The following is an 18283-nucleotide window of genomic DNA, read 5'->3' on the forward strand; positions in this document are numbered from 1 at the left end:
TATAATCTTGAATGCTGATTTAATACTTCTAATACTTGCGATACTTAATTTCTTTCTCATCATCATTATTATCTTCTTGTTGACCAGAGGAAGCCAACCAAGTAACATTATTAACTATCATTATCATCAACATGAAACTATCCAAGTTAAGGTTGAAATAGTTACAAGAAATGATAAAACAGAACGCCTTTTCCTTACCTTGTTACATTTCTCAGTCATTAATTTTAAATTGTCAGTTGCCTTTATGATCATCATAATCATCATCATCTCAATCATCAAATGTTCAACAAAATGGTGAACACACAACAACAACAAAAAGAAATCAAAAACAGATTATATCTTTAAGAAGTAAATCAATCAAGCAAAGAAACAAAAAAGTATCCAAAAACCTTTCCTTGTTCACCCAAAAATTAATAGGTTACATCGTTATTTTATTAGTATTTTCATAAGTAAATGATCCATTAGCCTTGCAATAACTCATTACCTTTTGTTTTAAATCATATTCAATTGGAAAGTTAATACAATTTAAAAATGGAAAATTTAAAAACTTTTCTCTCTTTTTTTTCTGGTAAAGTTAATAATCTATTCTTGTCTCTCTCTTTTTACAGATACCTAGAAGTGGTACTTCACATCATATAATTGTTTTACCTAATAATGTACAATTAACAGCGGCAACTCGATCGATTTCTCGAATTTTAACTGGTGATAAAAGTGGATCTCAGTCTGTTCCTGTTTCTTGTTTGTCATCATCTTCCACCCCATCTACTACCACTTCTTTCGTTTCCACTTCATCTTCTTCTTCTTTAACTACTACATCATCATCTTCATCATCCTGTTCAACAATTAAGTCAACATCATTAACATCACCTCCATCGTTATCCACAGTAACCCAAAAGTACAAAAGGATCCAACCTAAACCTGTTTCCCTGAGTCGAAGTAACTCCAATGTCCTTGAATCAACCTTCAATTACTCAACAATCAACGAGCATACAACTTTATCATCATCTACTACTAACATGAACAACGTTATCAACTCAAGTCAAGGAAGAAATAACAATTTAAATTCTAATAATAATTCAAATAATAATAATATTAATGATAATAATACTAATAATTTAAAATCAAATGAAAATGAAACCTTATTGATTACAAGAAGGCATTCCTTGGCATCTGTACCCATCAATGGTAATGAACTTAGGTCAAGTGAACTGTTAATGGGAAACAATGGTCTCACTATTGGTTCATTGAGAAGGGATAAAGGTAACACTGGGAGAGGATCAGGAAGAGGTGGATCAATTAAAGAGGAAAGATGCCTTGACAAGACTCAGATAAAGCGCCACTGTGATGTAAGCCGAGACTCTGATAATGTATCCTGTAAGAAACGTTTCACCTCGGTTGAAGGTTGCGAGTCAACCTCACCATTATCATCATCAACATTAACCCTGTTAACTGGATCCAAATCGACACTTTCAAATGTTAAATCAACTAACAATGAAACTGGAATCATTTTAACCCTTGCTAATGGCCATTCATCTGAAGAAACCAACTCATCTTCAACTAGTCTATCACCTTTACCAACAACTCTTGGTATCAATACCCTTGCTTCAGATGATATTTTACTGACTACTGGATTATCAGTTAATAATGGATTAAATGAAGATGCTAATCAATCCGTTAAACAACAGGCAAAATTAAAGTTAAACCATAATAATGATAATATTAATAGTAATAGTAATGCTAATAATAATGATAATAATGATAATAATATTAATAATAACAATAATGATATTAATAGTAATAGTAATAATAATGATAAAAGTAAAAATAAATCGTCAACATCGTCTGAAATGTGCATTAAATTGCAAGAGCTTGAATGTGATGCCTTAAATGATGATCTGAATGAACAACATGGTGCCTCATCATCTTCCTTGATGGATTCCTATGAACATTGTGATCCATCCACTTTATCTCAATTGAGAAGATTGTTGGAGAAAAATTTACCCAATTCAAAGAGCAATTCAAATGTTGGCCTGACTTCGCTTCCATCAACAATACCATCGGATATTATTGCTGGCAACCATTCAACCAACAATGGTACTAATGTCATTATTAATAACAACAATCATGTTAATCATGGCCACCATCTTCATCAAGTTAATCAACCTCGTAATGAACTGAATAACAATATTTCCAACATTAACGTTATCAATAATCATGAAATTATGGAGCAACAGATTGTCAGTTATGATGAGGCAACACACAATTTGGTTGATAATGATATTAAATTGGAGGAAAATGTCACCAAGTATCATTTGTCCAATGATAAAGAAGCCATGATTTGTACAACAGACAAGTCATTCTCGATTGAAGCTAAAAAATCACTTTCTAACCAATGTAATAGCCCCATGTTGGTTTCAAGTCTATCTGATTCGGATGGTGTAATTGTTTCAAATGAATCGTTAAATTCAATTGACAACAACATGAACATGGTTAATGATGTCAACAATATGGTTTCCTCAATGGATTATTGTAACATGCAGACACAAGTACCTTCAGTCCCAGCTAGCCCAAACACTCGGCGTCAAGCATTTAATTTTCAGCCCATTTCCTTGCGAATCACACCAACTATTCCTGAAAACAGTGCAATCGGCAGCTATGTTAATGGTAATGGCACCAATGTGGCCAACTCTTGCTCTTCTTCATCTTCACCCTCCTCTTCAACGGTAACAACAAGCGAAACAACAGGAAACTCTACAGGCATTGGTAACAATGGTCAACATCAGCAACATTCACCGCCCGCTTTCTCTTCAAACCAACGCTCAATTGGTGTTGGTCTCTCTCAACCTCCAAGTTCGGCTAATTCACCTTTTGTTTCTCCACGCGGTACACCTATTCCATTGTCCCGTTCACGTCATGATAGTGGTCAAAGTGGTTACTCTGGATTACGGGCAACACCTTATCCTGTTATTGATTCCGGTCTTTCATCAATCTCTTCTTCTCCCTTTATTTCACCTCAATCAACCCCGGTGCCTTTAAGTGGACGTATGAGAACTATTGGCAATTGTTACTCACACCTACACTCTATCCATGCCAGGTCAAATTTGGTTAACCGTGCAAGACACAGTTCTGGTCCTGGAAATCCTTACACCACTTTACCTTCCTCTCTTGGAGGAACCTTTTCAATGCGTAGCTCTTCAGTTTCACCCATGGTTGTCTCTTACAATGCCAATGATTTACTATTTTCATCAAATGGTAATAATGGTCAGGGGGCAACATTGGCCAGTATCAATGCAGCCTTTGGTGAAACTAAACACCGAACTCGAAACCAATCAAGTACCACAACTGGTACCACAACAACATCTGGTGTCTCCAGCATAGGAACCCCTGTATCACCCAAATCGGAGCCTCTCTCACCATCAGGTATCCTCATTTCCGGTGACATGTCAACATCAGATTTAACATCAATTGATATTGCTTCTTCCTCCAATGGTGACTCTTGTTTTATGGATTCATGTTTTACTTCGAGAGATTGGTTAACCAGCAATTCGAGATTCCTTTTATCTGGTTATCATGGAAACCATGATGCAAACTGTGGCTCTAATGGTTTAATAAATGGACCCAATGTTGGCCCAGTTATGAGGCAACGTCATTTCTCAAGTCCCTATGCTACCATAGCCAATAATGGTAGCAACAATTTTTCCTTCAATGATTCTCATTCCAAAGAAGTTCAAAATCTATTAAAAGGCAGCTCTTTCATTGAATCGTTGCTTTCAACAAATGCCAACAACAACAACACCAACAACCACAATTTAACCGATTCAGGTGAAAATAGCGATACTTCATCTGTAAATGGTAATTCAATCAGTAACCATCATTCACCTAACCACGGAAACAGGCCTGTTTTGAACAGATGTCATTCAGTTCCAATTCAGCATTTAGGTAAACTTTACAATGGCTCATCTCCATTGGAACACAACAGTTTCACTCCGTCATCATCTTTATGCTCACCAGCTGATCTTAATTCTCCTGAACGTGATTTCTCGACTCTATCTAAATCTTACCCTCCAACACCACTTTGTAATCCAAATTTTTCCTTTCCTCCAACTTCACCGTCCAACACTTTAAACAGCAACAATAGTAATATCAGCAACAGCAATCATCCTTCAACCAATAACTCTGGAAGCAATTCATCTCCTTCCTCTGGTTCAGCCAGATTGAAACTGGTTGAAGAGGAAACCTCATTGGGCTCACTTGCTGTTGAACCTTCTTCAACCAGTTCACCTTCAAGCAATCCAAGTAGCAATTTTCTTGAAAGTGGCCAAGATGTTATGGTTTCTGGTTTACAATCAAAAGACTGGTCAGTCGGAGAGACGGTCATTGGAGCAGATGATATTGAGTTAACTGTTAACCATCCTGGTCATTATCATCAAGAGCAACATGATCATCATCCAAATGGTCTTCTCAATACATTCGAGGTTCGACACACTATTGATGATACAATTTCTGGTCCAATCCCGATGAGTGATGATTTAGAAACTACCTTGGAAGATTTGCGTGACTGTGATAACGATTTCTCTAAATTTGCTCTTCAGTTGGAATTATTTGAAGCTAATGGAACCACAAAATATGACGACATGTAAACAATTTCGCCTCCATTTTATGGGTTACCAGAAATTAGGATTTCCCGATGATAACGATGATCGATTGTATATTGAAAAGACGAAAGAGTTGAACAAATGATAGTCCGAAACTGCTAAACATTTATTAATGAAAAAAAAACACTTTAATATTAATGAATTACAAACGTGATACAAAACAAGAGGCATGAAAACACAGATGAAAAACTGATAACTTCAACATCTCGACCACTCTTTCAATCAACTGATTACAATCCCATTGATTATTATTAATGATATAATTATTAATATGATTTCTATTAATGTCATTCTAATTATAAATTTAAATTCAAATGATAACTCTTTCAATTTTCAAATTAATGACGCAAAAAAGCTACCATTACAAAGACGCAACATTTTCTTGATTTTCAAACTAGTTAACAAAAAGCGATTGTACAAAGCATATTTTTTCTGGTTCACCTAAACTCAAACACAACAAAACGATGGAAACCAACAAAGCAAACAAAAAATCACAATCAAACTCAAGACCAGTTTAATTTATTAATAGATATGATAATAATGCCAACCATAATTGAAATTGCTCGTTGAGAGAAACGATGAAGACGAAAAAGTAACAAGCAGAGAAAATGAAAAACAAGTTGAATCAAAGGTGGATTTTCAAGCAACATTATCATCCCAATCATTATCATCAACAAAAACAACAAAAGCAACAAAAGAGCAAAGCAAAGCAGAATTTACCAGAAAAAAACAAAGATGCTAAGAGGATGAGAAAAACTGAAGAAATAATATTATTCAAGAAAAAAGATGAATCTACTTGTCAATCAATTGAATGAATATTGTGGAAAATGAATCGACTATTGATAAGCTTCAAAATTCTCGTAACTTCACCCACTTGACTCTCAAGCCAAAGCAAAAAAGAAACACAAAATTTGAGAGCAAAAATTACCTCTCATTGTCATCTCATCTCTCATCTTCTCTTTCTATTTCTCTACCTTCTTTCTCCCTCTCTCCTCTTCCTTAGTTATATTATTTTTCAATTTTAGGATGTTTTAAAGGATATAATTCAACTAATTGCAAAACAAAATTAGTTGAATTAAGATGAAATAATTGTGATATTGCCAACGAAAGGCCTTCTCAATAGGAAACAAGGAAAGGATTTGTGAGATTTGATTGCGATTAACCACCAAAACAACAAAACAAGTTACAAAACAACCTCATACAAAAAACAAACACTCATCCAAACTCACTTAATTGTCATCATTTATCCTCCATTTTTACAAAATAATTTTCATGTTCTCCTGTCTTAAATCTCTTAATGTTTTCACCCAATCATCATGATCGCCACCACCACCACCAATCATCATCATCATCATTTAATCCTTATCTCTTTACACTTCCTAAAACTTTATTCAAATTAGGCTTAACAAAATTTTCAAATTCAACTAATGTGTTAACAAAAAAATAAACAAATTGTGAAAATCAATAAGTCAAACATAGATTAACTTATGGAATGACAAGCAAAGGATTTGTGCATTGGCTGTTTAAGATTTACCTACAAACTTGATCTCAAGTAAAAAGTGGAAAATTCAATCTTCTTTTTGGCTTTACAACTAGGATTTTCAAATCATCATCCATCAACCTCATCATCATCATCATCATTACCAGTTCAGAGGAAGAGCGAGAGAGCGAGAGAGAAACGATAACAATATTTCAACTGCAAAACCTCGATTATTTCATAATTTATTATCATTTTTTTACTGAGTTGACCATGTTCATAATTACCTTTCATTGTGCTGCCCATCACTAAATGAAATGAACATTTTCTTTTGTATCAATCTATTAGTCTACTATTGGATGATTAATTAATCAACTAATTATAGTTGTTAAGTTTTCTTGAAACTTGATTTCTCTATCCTTCTCTAGTTGATTACTTTCATAATTAGTCTCTGTTGTCACAGCCGAAAGCACAATTATTTTCATAAATGATTAACATTATTACCAAGGTTAATCTATCTACCAATTAACGCAAAATTTAAATTGAAATCAATTGTAAAATAATCGAGGTTTTGCATCATCAACAATTATAAATATATAAATACGTAAATAATGATACAACAAAAAAAAGATATTGTTTTAGCACAAAACCAACAACAAAACGACAGCAAAAATCAACATTTTGAAAATTAATTTGAACACAAAAAAAGACAAAAGCAAAAACAAATCTACAGCAAAAAAATTAACATAATTATGATTATTTCAAATTACAAAGTAGTTTTTATTTTATTAGCATGGGCTTTCAACTTGTAATTAACCCCTTCTTGATCCCATGCAAATTCATATCCATTTTTTCATGCCTTTTCAAACCTTTTCATTTCTTGAAATCCTTTTTTCTTCTTCTTCTTCTTCCTTATTTCCTAGCTAAAATCTTTGTTCACTTGTCTGTGATGTCAACCTCAAAACATCTTTCCTTCATCTTTTATCGCCATCTTTACAACAATTTAAGTGCTTATCGAAACTTATTTAAATTCAATTGTCAACTTTCCTTTCTAATCATTTCAAACACTTTGTCATTAAACTCATCTTTAGCTCTGTCAAGTCAAACCCTTTTCTCACTCAACTGAAAATCCCTCTTTTCTCATTCCTTGTTTTGTTTATTATTATTTTCCTTCAATGTTTCTTTATAAGCCTTTTTTGTTTACTTTTCATGAAAAAAACACTCATTTCGCCATCAATTTTCATGCAAATTGAATTTTGTAATGAGATGATTACCGATGTATCAACCAACACCAGCAATAAGTTTGTAATCATTCATTGGACATGGATTTAATGGATTACTCAGCAACAGTTAACATCTTTCATCAAAGCTTCAATTGAAACCTTTTCCTCACTTGCTGTGTCAATTTAACCATTGAGATTATTGTTACCATTACAATCATCATAATCATCGACATCTTCAACAACATCTTCACCATTCATGTTGACCTCACTTTTATCTCATCATTGGCTGTTTACTTTCACCTGAAGACAACTGCTTTTCAATTGAAAAAGCTTATCATCTTTGTTAACCATGCAAGTTGTGGATTTTAGAACAATTTTGTGTCAAATTTTCAATTGAATTTTCATGAGAATGATAATTGAACAAGAAAAGGGAGAAAACAACAAAACGCACATCATTAGAACCACTTTCGCACCTTCACTTGATCATCATATTTCTGGTTCTGGATACTTTCCTCATTACAACCATCTTCAAAATTACCATTTTTCAACCCTTTTTCTCTTCTCATTTAACATCACAATTAACCACTAGATGAACATCTAACTTGCTCAGATGAATGGACAACAGCAAATTCGTAAGAGAGAAAAATGGAAAAGTAAAGAATATCTTCAAGTTGAACGAAAAAAAGGTACAAAAAGAAACGTAAATAAGCGAAATGTTTGACGAGAAAAAGTAAGATTCAGCAGCGAAGTTGAATGAGTTCATTAAAGTGATCACCATTTGGAAATGGCCAAGTTCATGGTTCTAGTTAAAGAATGAAAATAACCTCAGAACCATTGGAAGAAAATACAAGAAATCTCATTAGTTGAGACCAGTTTTGGAAAAAAACTCACAAATTTTTGTTCTTTTCTTTCTTTTCTCTCCTGTGTTTCCCAACTTCACAAGCAAAAATCTGTCACCCTTTAGGCTTCTTTAATCAATATTAATATTAAAATAATTATTATTGTCATCAAAAAATGTGTTTATTTCATTTCGCGTTAATCCAATACTGATTGATTGAGATAACTTACATTTCAAAACTAACTCTGTACCAAAATCATTGAACATTAGAAATGCTCTTTAAATATTTTCATTACAAAGCATTATATTTACAATAGTTAATAGACTTAGTTTTGATTATGTGATTTACATGATTAATCGGAGATTCTGCAGTCGAATTTGAATTCGCGTTTGAATTTTTCATTCTGAATTGCTTGCAAACTACAGTGACAAGATTTTTGATGCATTTTGTGTAACTACAATAAAAGTATTTTTGATGATCGAAACATCGACTACTGAGCTGTTTAGCTTGTTACTAATACAAAATCATGAACAATCGTTGTAATTTGTATAGTGAATCTTATTAAGAAACTATGATTGGACAAATATTGCTTTTGTGTCCTTTTTCACTGCCATATTGCGTTGCTTCTGTATTTGTTACTACCTAGAGGCTCATTATTGTCATAATAATTATTTTCCTGTTTCATCAAAAGGTTTCCGGATACACCACATTTCCCTCAAATTGCAAAATGAATCTAATTCTGTTCAAAAATTTGCTACAATAATTGGTTCTCTTGAAATTAAATCATAATTTTCATACAAAACTCTTACTTATTTTATACTTCATGATTATGAATGGTTTGCAAAAGTTATCAACGTTTGAAACACTCGAACCGTTCATTTATGTTCTCTTCAGGAAAGCACTTATAATCAACAAAGCGTATGGAAAATGTTATTTCACGATATTATTGGTTGCATTTGGATGCTGATTGCTGTTAAATTCAGAGATAATTATGTATTTAGATGATCGCTATTGTTAATGATATCTGATCTGTTAAATTATTTCAATAGTAAAAGTCAAAAAAGAAAGAAGTTTTGATAGTTGATTCATTTATTTTCAAGACTAACTTGAAACTATGTTTAACGATGAAATTGTGAGGTTAAGAGTTGACTATCCAAATGTATAGTAAACTCATGTACTTAAAACAATCGTTTGTGTAACAGTTGTGAGTTAATTCATTATGTCTACAATAATGTTAATTTTAATTGTTTACTTGATGAATGTTCAACAACACAAGATCTCAGCAGTTGTTCAAAAGTGTCCATTGACTTCGAAATCCAAGTTGAATGGTCAAAATAATAACTTAAAAACTTATAAAATCCAAATCAATCCAAGTGTGGAAAAGTTGTTGAAGATTTTATGGTATTTCATCAGTTCCAATATTCACAATAAGAGATTGTCTCAATCATCATCGAGTTCAACCATTCAAGACTCAATTCAATCATCAGCCACAATAAATCATATTGAAATGATGGACAGTGAAGGTGGAACCTCATCAATGAATCCTTCAGCATCAAACGATTATGAATATCGAGATCCGAGTTTACCAGATTGGTTGCCACCTCCACCACCTCCACCTCCAAAAACATTTTCATTGCTGCCATTTACACCTGCACCTCAACCATTGGAATCATCGCCTTATCCATCACCAACAAGCCTCAGTCCATTCAACATTTTACCTCGGAGAAGGCCTTTTGATCAAAGACCACTCGATCCTGGACTCGACCAACAAGATGAGTTGACCCTTTTTCTGGTTATCTTAACAATCGCTGGTTTCTTTGGTCTCATCATATCAATGTTTTTGCCATTCTCGTTGCTCCTCAAGTCTCATCAACAGTCACTTGGATCACCGATCGGCGGATTTCAGCCAAGTTATCCATATCAACCTGGATTCATCCAAACACCTCAATTCACAAGCTCTATTGTTGCTGGAAGACGAAGACGTAAACGCGATGAATCCTGGACAATTAACACAGTGGTCAGGTTACACAACGCTTCAACTGAATTCAATTAACAGTTTGCAAAGATATTTACCATAAAATTTATAATGAAAACCTCTAGTTCTGTACCAAAGCATCAAGTACCAGCCTTAACAAAAAAGAAACTCTTTAAAGCTCAATTGTACACGATCATAACAGTGAATTTGAAAACAATAAAGTACAAACAATTCCAATAACATAAGTCCAATTAAGAAGCTATAATAAGCAATGTTACAATGAATTGTTGCTAAAAAGACACAACAATCACTTTTGTGCACAAATAGACAAAACACTGAAAGAAAAATGGGCAAAAGCGGGTAACAATAAATTCCTTTCAAATTTAGACTATTTTAGATTGTTAGGAAATGAAAACTGAGTCCTTTCATGGGGTTTAAAAGTTTCTTTGATTTACAGTTTTCGAGGAAATCGAGTTTAAAGTTGAAACTTCGATCACCTTTTGTGCAGTTGTTTGACTAGACTTTCTTATGAAATTCATTCTGCTGATGTAAATGCTTATTGTCAACTGAAAAATGCATTTATTTTGTGAAATAAAACTTTCCGTTTCCTTTAAATCAGGTCAGTTCGATTTGTAGTTAAACCGAATTTATTCTGTGACTATAAGAGTTAGAGACCTCAAACTTAATATTGGTCCATGAAATTTGCTTGTGCACATCATGCGTCAAATACTTTTTTCGATTCAACAACAGTTCTCTTGATTTTGGCCATTGGCCTGAAAACTTTGTGCATCGATATTTCGATAATGATAGCACGTACGATCTCCATTCTTAGATCTAACACTAGATTTTGTCATGGGCTATAATATGATATGACTTGATGCCGTAAAAATTTATTTAATAATGAGTAATCTTCTAACATATAAAATTGTGTTTAAGTAACCATTTAACTTTAATAACCAAGTTTCCAATCTGACAGCTTAGTTAATAAAGGGCTATAACTTTTTACGTGCGATCTTGAATAATTTCATACTTCAAGATAATATAGCTCATAATCAAATCTAATGATTTTTCAAAGAATAATGATTGTAGCTTAGGCCATTCTCGAAATATCGAGACTTGAAGTTATTTAGTCCTATGGCCAAAATAGAGTGAATTATTGATAAATTGAGGAAAATATATAAGCCATGGTGTGTGCAAACAATTTTTATTTAATGATTATGAGTTTCAGATCTTTAACTTTTACGGTCACAGAAAAAGATCGGTTTAAATGCAAATCGAACTTATGTGCTTTACAGGAAATGGAAAAGTTTATTTCTCAAAATTTTCTCATTTTCTGGTTCATCATCTAAATTCATATCCGTAAAATAGTGGCTCATGAAAAAATCTGCTTTCATTGCGGCACAAAAGCTGATCGAAGTTTCAACTTTGACCGCGATTTTATCCGAAAGTAGCTATCGGACAAATTATTTAATAGCACCAAATGAGTTAGTTTTTATGTCCCTACAAACCTGCAATGTCTCAACTCTTCACTCAAATGTTCGAGCCTTTGGCAGCATTCTTTGCAATTCATTTGTAAGTTTAACCAGAAAAATGGTTTATTTAGCAAGAAATGGGTTGAGATTAGTTTGTTTCGTTACTTATGCTGTTTGCTTTTACATTTACACCCAAAATCATGACCCAAATGCGCTAATAGAAAGTTTTTGAATCAAATTGCGTTATTAATCAGTAAAGGATTAAATTGGTGAAAGAATGAGGATAGTATGGGATGCCATTCTCGAAATATTGAGGGTCAAAGTTTTAAGAATAACGGTTAAAATCAAGAGAATAATCGTTTAATCGAAAAAAGTATTTGACGCATGATGTGTACAAACAATTTTTGTGCTTCAATAATAAGTTCCAGTTCTCTAACTCTTATGGTCATAGAATGCGGTCGCTTTCTCTACAAGTCGAGCTAATCTGTTGTACTGAAGATAGAAAATTTTATTTCACAAAATGAATGCATTTTTTGGTTGACTATCAAAAGTTACATAAGCAAAATGAATTTCATGCAAAAATCTGCTTCTATTATTGGTAGAAGATGCATCGAAGATACAGCTTTAAACTCGATTTTCTCGAAAACTGTTTCCCAGAGAAGGTTTTTAATCGCACAAATTGATTCAGTTTGTATGTCGCTACAAATCATTAGAGTCTAAGTGTGAACAGAATATATTTTTACCCAGTTTTGCTCATTTGTGTATAAATGTGATTGTTGCGTCTTTTTAGTAACAACTTTACAATTGTAATGTTCAAAGGTAACATAGCTTATTTTAAATGAATATAAAAATTAAGAGCCATAAAGTAGAAAAAAAATGCAATTTAAATTAACTAATTGTTGTTGAGAAAAGCTAAGAAACCTGTTTAAACATTAGGCATTAATTAATGTATTAATTTACAACATTAGTTAAACTCAACTCAAAGCCTATGAAGTGCTATTCAGATTGTAAACATTCAATGAACATCAATAAATCAATTTATAAATTTAAGTGTTTTTTTAATTGTATTTTAACACAAATGGCAATTAGCTTGCAGCTATCTTCATTATAAAAGTAAATTAACAAAATTATTTGTAAAACATTGAATTGTATAAACTATTAGTTTTGTAAGACTTTAATTTAGATTGAATTTTTGTTTCAATCAAATGAGTTAAATAAACAAAATTGAGCTGAACTGTTGGTTAATCGTTTTTTTTCATGCTTTATTTGGCCAAAAGTAGTAAACAATTAAAGAAAAATCAATTGATCAATTGAGTGAGATTGCTAAATTAGGTTTACAAATATAGTTGAATAATTGTTGCGAAAAACTAGTTGATTAATGTTTAATTGTCTTGAATAGATTTCAGTTTTTCATTTCAATTTATTATGAAAGTGCTCCAGATGGCCGTTGCTTTAACTTGATTTGGGCTATTTTTGCGTAAAAGTTTGATTCTCCTTTGGCTCCTCATCTAATAATCAACTAATTAACCGAAGAAGGTAGAAACGAGATTGACTAGCTGGAAATCAACTGATGATTGCGCTTAGCTTTTGTCAAAATTGTTGAATTAACGCTTCCCAGCTCAGATTAAAGGATTCACCTAATATGGAATTGCTTTGTTTTGGTAATTTTAGTCTCAAATATTATAATAATATAAAGAAAGATATAAATTTCCCAGAGAATTAGTTATACATGTAGTTGGATAAGCCAATGAGACGTTGAAAATTCGCATTCCAAATCAATTGCTGGAAAATCAGTGAGTCGAAATAATGAATTTTGTCATCCAAAATAGTGCCAGATGATTATGAAGTCTGGTAGTCGATCAATAAAATGAAGCAACAAGTCCGATTTTGTAATGAAATATCAAACGAGAAGAGACAACAAATGTTTCCATGACAATGGCCATTTGCTTGAGCCAAACAAAAATTTGTTACTCGCAGTGAAAATTAATGAAAATATGACTTTATTTGTTTAATCAACTAACAGATAAATGGATAAATGATAACTGTCTCGAAATGCGAATACTTGGAATCGGTTCGGGACTATTTTTATTGTGTCTCCTTTGGTCCATCTCGATTTTTGTCTGGCTGTTAACTGGAAGAGCTAAAGCCCCTTACACGTAAGATGACATTTTTATATTCCTCTTCAATGATTTCATCGTTTCAATCTTTTTTATTTTTCTTATTCAATCTGATTAGATCATTGGGTCCATTGATTCTGTTGGTATCAACCTGTATAACAACATTTCTACTTCTTATCCCTCGGTCACCAGTTGATGAAAAATTGGTTGATTATCCAGAAAATGGCAAATCCTTTTTTCTCACTCAAATAACCGATTGGATGCACTTTTGGAGAATCCTGATTATCTTTGTTAATGTAATTGCTGCGATTGCTGGCGTTATGATCATTTATACTCGCTGGATAGCCAAAAATATGACACGTTTAAGAGCACCAAGTGTTGACTTCTTACGCGTTAGTGGAAAAGAAAAGAGCAAAACAAAGGGAAAGAAAAAGAAGAAACGAAAAAAGGATAAGAAAAACCGAAATGAGAATGAAGAGGAAACTGTAAAAGAAGAGAATGAGGAATCTTGATAAAATGGAATTATAAAAAAATCTTTTTTACATTGTTTCTTTTTGAAAGCGAAAACAGTAGGAAAAGAAAAAAAAATGTAAACGCTTTGGTTAATTTTTTGTTTCGTTTGAATAGGAAAACATCAATGTATATTATTATATAAATTAATTGCAAATTTGATTCCTAAATAATTAATTACAAATGATATTAAAGGTTACAGCTCTGTATGTGGTTCATCTACAGTGGCCGTTGGTTTAGGTTTCTGGGAATGTTGTGGTTGTTGGTCAGCGTCATTCGAACTTAATTCTAGAGGTTTCTCTGTTGTAGATTGTTCAGCTGAAGATTCGGCCTTCTGAGATGGCTTATCAGATTTAATTTTGCTATCAGTTTCAACTTCATTAACAATATTATCTTCCGCAGCTTGATCCATATTAATAGTTTCATCGTTTGGTTCACCTTCGCTGGAACTATCAGCTTCATTTTCAGTTGGTTTAGCTGTATCGTCAGTTGTCTTAGGTTTTGGTGGAGTTGTTCGTGCTTTATTGATTAGATATTTAACCTCTCGATCAAGTGTCACAATTTTCTCCTGAATAGATCGAACTAAAAGTTTTGGTGTTTCAAATCTGGGAATCCTTTCTTGTTCAGAAACTGCTTCTCCTAACCAAACTTCAGTCTCCTTGACTAGTTTACCAAGAGTTGTTATTTCAACTTCAGTGAATATTTGATCTTCGGCTGATGTATTAAGAGCACCTTCATAAAACATGCGACTTATGTTAAGTATTTCATTTAATGCTTTTAAAGCTTCTGGGCGTTCTTTGTGTTCTTTAACTCTTTCGAAAACGTCACGCGCTGTTTTCATCAGACTGAACAATTTTTCTTCGATAGTCTTAGAATCAGCACTATCAGCCTCGGTCTCTAACCATTCCGATGTGGTTTCCAAAGCTTTTAAAATCTTTTCTCGTTCCTCTTGAGTAGAAGCTGACTCATATTCATTCTCGTAAAGTCTCATCTTTGTTTCGGTAATGAAAGATTCAAGACTGTTCTTCATTCCATCTCGTTTGTGTTTCTCTTCGTCTTTAGCAATCAAGTCCTGCAACTTTTTGATCGACCAGTTAATCTCACTGTCGTCGAGAGGAGGCAAGTCTAAATCAGTCTTTTCAGCAATCACTGGTTCCTTAATAGTTTTGATTTTAACCTCAGTTTTTACTGGTGTTGAACTTTCTGCTGATACATTTTGGGCTGCAGCTTGATCCTGTTTTTCTGTCACATTAGGTGAAGCCTTTGATGAGCTATCAGTGCCATTAACTCCATTGGTTGACTCATTCGTTGACTGATCAACAGATTCTTTAGAAGGTTCTTCAGGTTTCTCTTCACCAGTTGTTGGTACTGCTTCTTCTGATCCTCCACCACCGAAAAGCTTGCTTATTGTGTTGCCAAATTTGGCAAAAGCATCTCCAACAACATTACCCTTTTCTGCCTCAATGGGTTCCTCTATTTTAGCCTCAAAAACAGTTTCAACGTTTTCCATGTTCAAGATTCCACTTTCATCCATACGGAAATGAGCTCTGATACCTTTGTATTCTTTATTTTCATCTTTATGTTTAGCCATGGCTTCGGTCACACCTTTAACTTGTATTTTGGTTATGTTCAAAGAGCCGATGTTAGCAATGTCTTCCTCAGAAAAGAAGCTCTGCAAATCACCATAATTAATGAAGAATTCAAAGTCGTCAGAATGTCGACTGAATGTTAATACTTTTTTAGTAGGATACAAGTTATTGCGGGTAAATAAAACTCTTTGCATGAGTCGAGTCTTTTTGGATCCATCTTCTCCAACAATTTCTCGTGAAAAATCAACTTGTATTGGGTATAGATTAGCATCTTTAACAATGAAAGTTTTCACTTTAAATCCTTTGCTGAGATGAGCAGCTTGATAGGCACCACCAAGGGCAGCAGCTTCATCTGCATTGACACTTTTACCTAACTCATTAATTTTAAAATAATCTAAAAGAGCTTGTTGCACTCTAGGAACACGAGTATTTCCACCGAATAAAATTACTTGATCGACTTCTTGCATTGTCAAGCCAGCTGACTCAAGAGCAACCATAACTGGTTTAGTGAGACGGTCTCCAAGAAGATCAGAACAAAGATCCTCGAAGTCAGTGCGTTTTACAGGAGCCTTAAGATCAATATCATTCAATACATTCTCAACTTGAGCTACGTGTTCAGTGTTGGCAGAGAGAACTTTCTTGAGACGACCTGCTTCCTTGAAAAGTTTTGCCATGGCACGCTTATTTGATTGGACTGGATATTTATTTTTTGTCTGTTCAACAAACAATTTAGCCAGATAATCTCTAAGACGAATTTGCATTTCAAGACCTCCCAAATTTCGGTCGAATCCAACTCCTTTGATGGTTAGTTGTGGATTTGATTCAACAAAACCTCTTTCTTTTGTTTTGACCGTTTGATAAGCAACTACAGTAGCAACAGTTGATGAAGCTCCCATTTCATAAAAGAGAACAAAATTGGGATTACTTTCATTGAAATCTTTACGTCTGAAGGCTCCATAGTTGAGAGCAACAGCAGTATTGGTATTCATTAATTGAAGAACTTTCAACCCAGCCATTTGTACGCTACGTGTGAGAGAACGTCGTTCCGCTTGAGAAAAATAGGGAGGAACAGTGATCACAGCATCTTTAATGGATTGCTTATCTCCTGCAGCAATTTCAGCATCACTTTTTGCTTTATGCAGAACCATGGCTAAAATTTCCTCTGGGGTGAAGGTCATACCATCAGGATGATGTAATATTACAGTGGACTTTTCAGGATCTTTGGTCATGTTGTGGTAAGGGAAACGAGTTTTAAATAATTTAACAGCTGGAGAATCGTAATTTTTCCCAATCAAATCCAAGAAATGAGTAAAGACTTTCTCGGGGAATCTCACAGCCTAAGAAAACAAAAAAATAATAAATATTGATCAGAAATGATAAAGATTTAGACCTCAATGAATTTGGAAATTGCATACCGTTGATAGCGCTGCTTCTCCAAATAACCTGTCACCATCCCGAAAAGCTACAGCTAATGGAGTCTTTCTCTGAGAGTCTGTATTTAGTATAATCTCCATTGGTTTACCAGGTGACACAATAGCTATTTTGAGAGACTCGGTGCCAAGATCGATTGACATGACAGCCAATCCATGACCTGTGAGGAATTGAAATCAAAGCAAGAAAACGTAAAACATTAAATTAAGAACCATCAATGAAATTTGTAATGAATAAAAATGTAACCCAAAGCATATTGTCCAAAGAAAGTTCATGAAATTATATTCGACATAATGTTTTGAGATAAAGTTCTGAATAAACATTGGTCATAATACGCATAAAAAACCATGAAAAATCTCGGTGAAATTAATGGATATAGAGGAATTAATGAATATGGACATAAGGTTAACCATTAAAGGAAAATTTTAAAAAGAGAAACATACCTTGACCAAAAAGTGACAACGAGACCAGAAAGAACCAGAATAAATTGAATAACCTCATTTTTGGACACAAATTGACACAGAGCTGTAAAAATGCAAGACAGTCCAATAAATAAGTTAACAAAAATCTTAAAAGATATAAAACAGCAAACTAACAATAAGATAATTTAGTAAGTAAGAAAATGAATTAACAAATTGAATACTGAATGAAACAAAAATCAGTATTAAGGAAAAAGTTAATTGTAGTTAAATAGCATTAAATAGAATTAAATAGAAGCAGAAAAATCAGCATCCAAATGCTGAATCTCTGTGGTGTGGCAACTGCTGATTGGATAATACACTTTATCCCTCACCTTTCTTCCCCCAAAGTTCATTCCGTCACCGGCTGAAAAATTACCAACAGATGTCGCCATATCCGAAAAAAGTATAGCGGTAAAGTGTAGCCAAAATTAATCACTAGATGACTCTGTAGTCAAATTTTTGGGACCGAAAAAGGAGTTTTGCAAGTTCGTCGAAACGAAAATAAGTCAACTTCAGAGTAGAAAAAAAAAATGA

At 33.4% G+C, this 18283-nt stretch overlaps 3 protein-coding genes across 3 annotated transcripts in view; 2 read left to right on the forward strand and 1 right to left on the reverse strand.

The window, feature by feature from the left end:
* The window catches only part of LOC107371389 (uncharacterized), a 39376-nt gene extending 31006 nt beyond the window's left edge, over window positions 1-8370 (forward strand). Inside the window, exon 4 of the mRNA XM_015939447.3 lies at window positions 609-8370. Within this exon, the coding sequence (XP_015794933.2) occupies window positions 609-4640 (4032 nt within the window). The 3' untranslated portion in view covers window positions 4641-8370. The remainder of the gene's footprint in view (window positions 1-608) is intronic.
* A 5220-nt stretch (window positions 8371-13590) lies between these two features.
* LOC149094122 (uncharacterized) lies at window positions 13591-14418 on the forward strand. The gene is made up of 2 exons (XM_089266942.1): window positions 13591-13797; window positions 13877-14418. Exons 1-2 carry the CDS (start codon window positions 13694-13696, stop codon window positions 14268-14270), a joined length of 498 nt encoding a protein of 165 aa, XP_089123068.1. The 5' UTR covers window positions 13591-13693; the 3' UTR covers window positions 14271-14418.
* Grp170 (hypoxia up-regulated Grp170 co-chaperone protein) lies at window positions 14245-17986 on the reverse strand. Its single transcript, XM_015939740.3, has 3 exons — window positions 17732-17986; window positions 17273-17448; window positions 14245-17194 (listed from the first exon to the last, which is right to left on the reverse strand). Exons 1-3 carry the CDS (start codon window positions 17787-17789, stop codon window positions 14465-14467), a joined length of 2964 nt encoding a protein of 987 aa, XP_015795226.2. The 5' UTR covers window positions 17790-17986; the 3' UTR covers window positions 14245-14464.
* Window positions 17987-18283: the final 297 nt, after the last annotated feature.

Source organism: Tetranychus urticae, chromosome 2 (assembly GCF_039701765.1).
Source record: "Tetranychus urticae isolate SD_2017Ah chromosome 2, NJAU_TeUrti_SD_1.0, whole genome shotgun sequence".
Taxonomy (NCBI): domain Eukaryota; kingdom Metazoa; phylum Arthropoda; class Arachnida; order Trombidiformes; family Tetranychidae; genus Tetranychus; species Tetranychus urticae.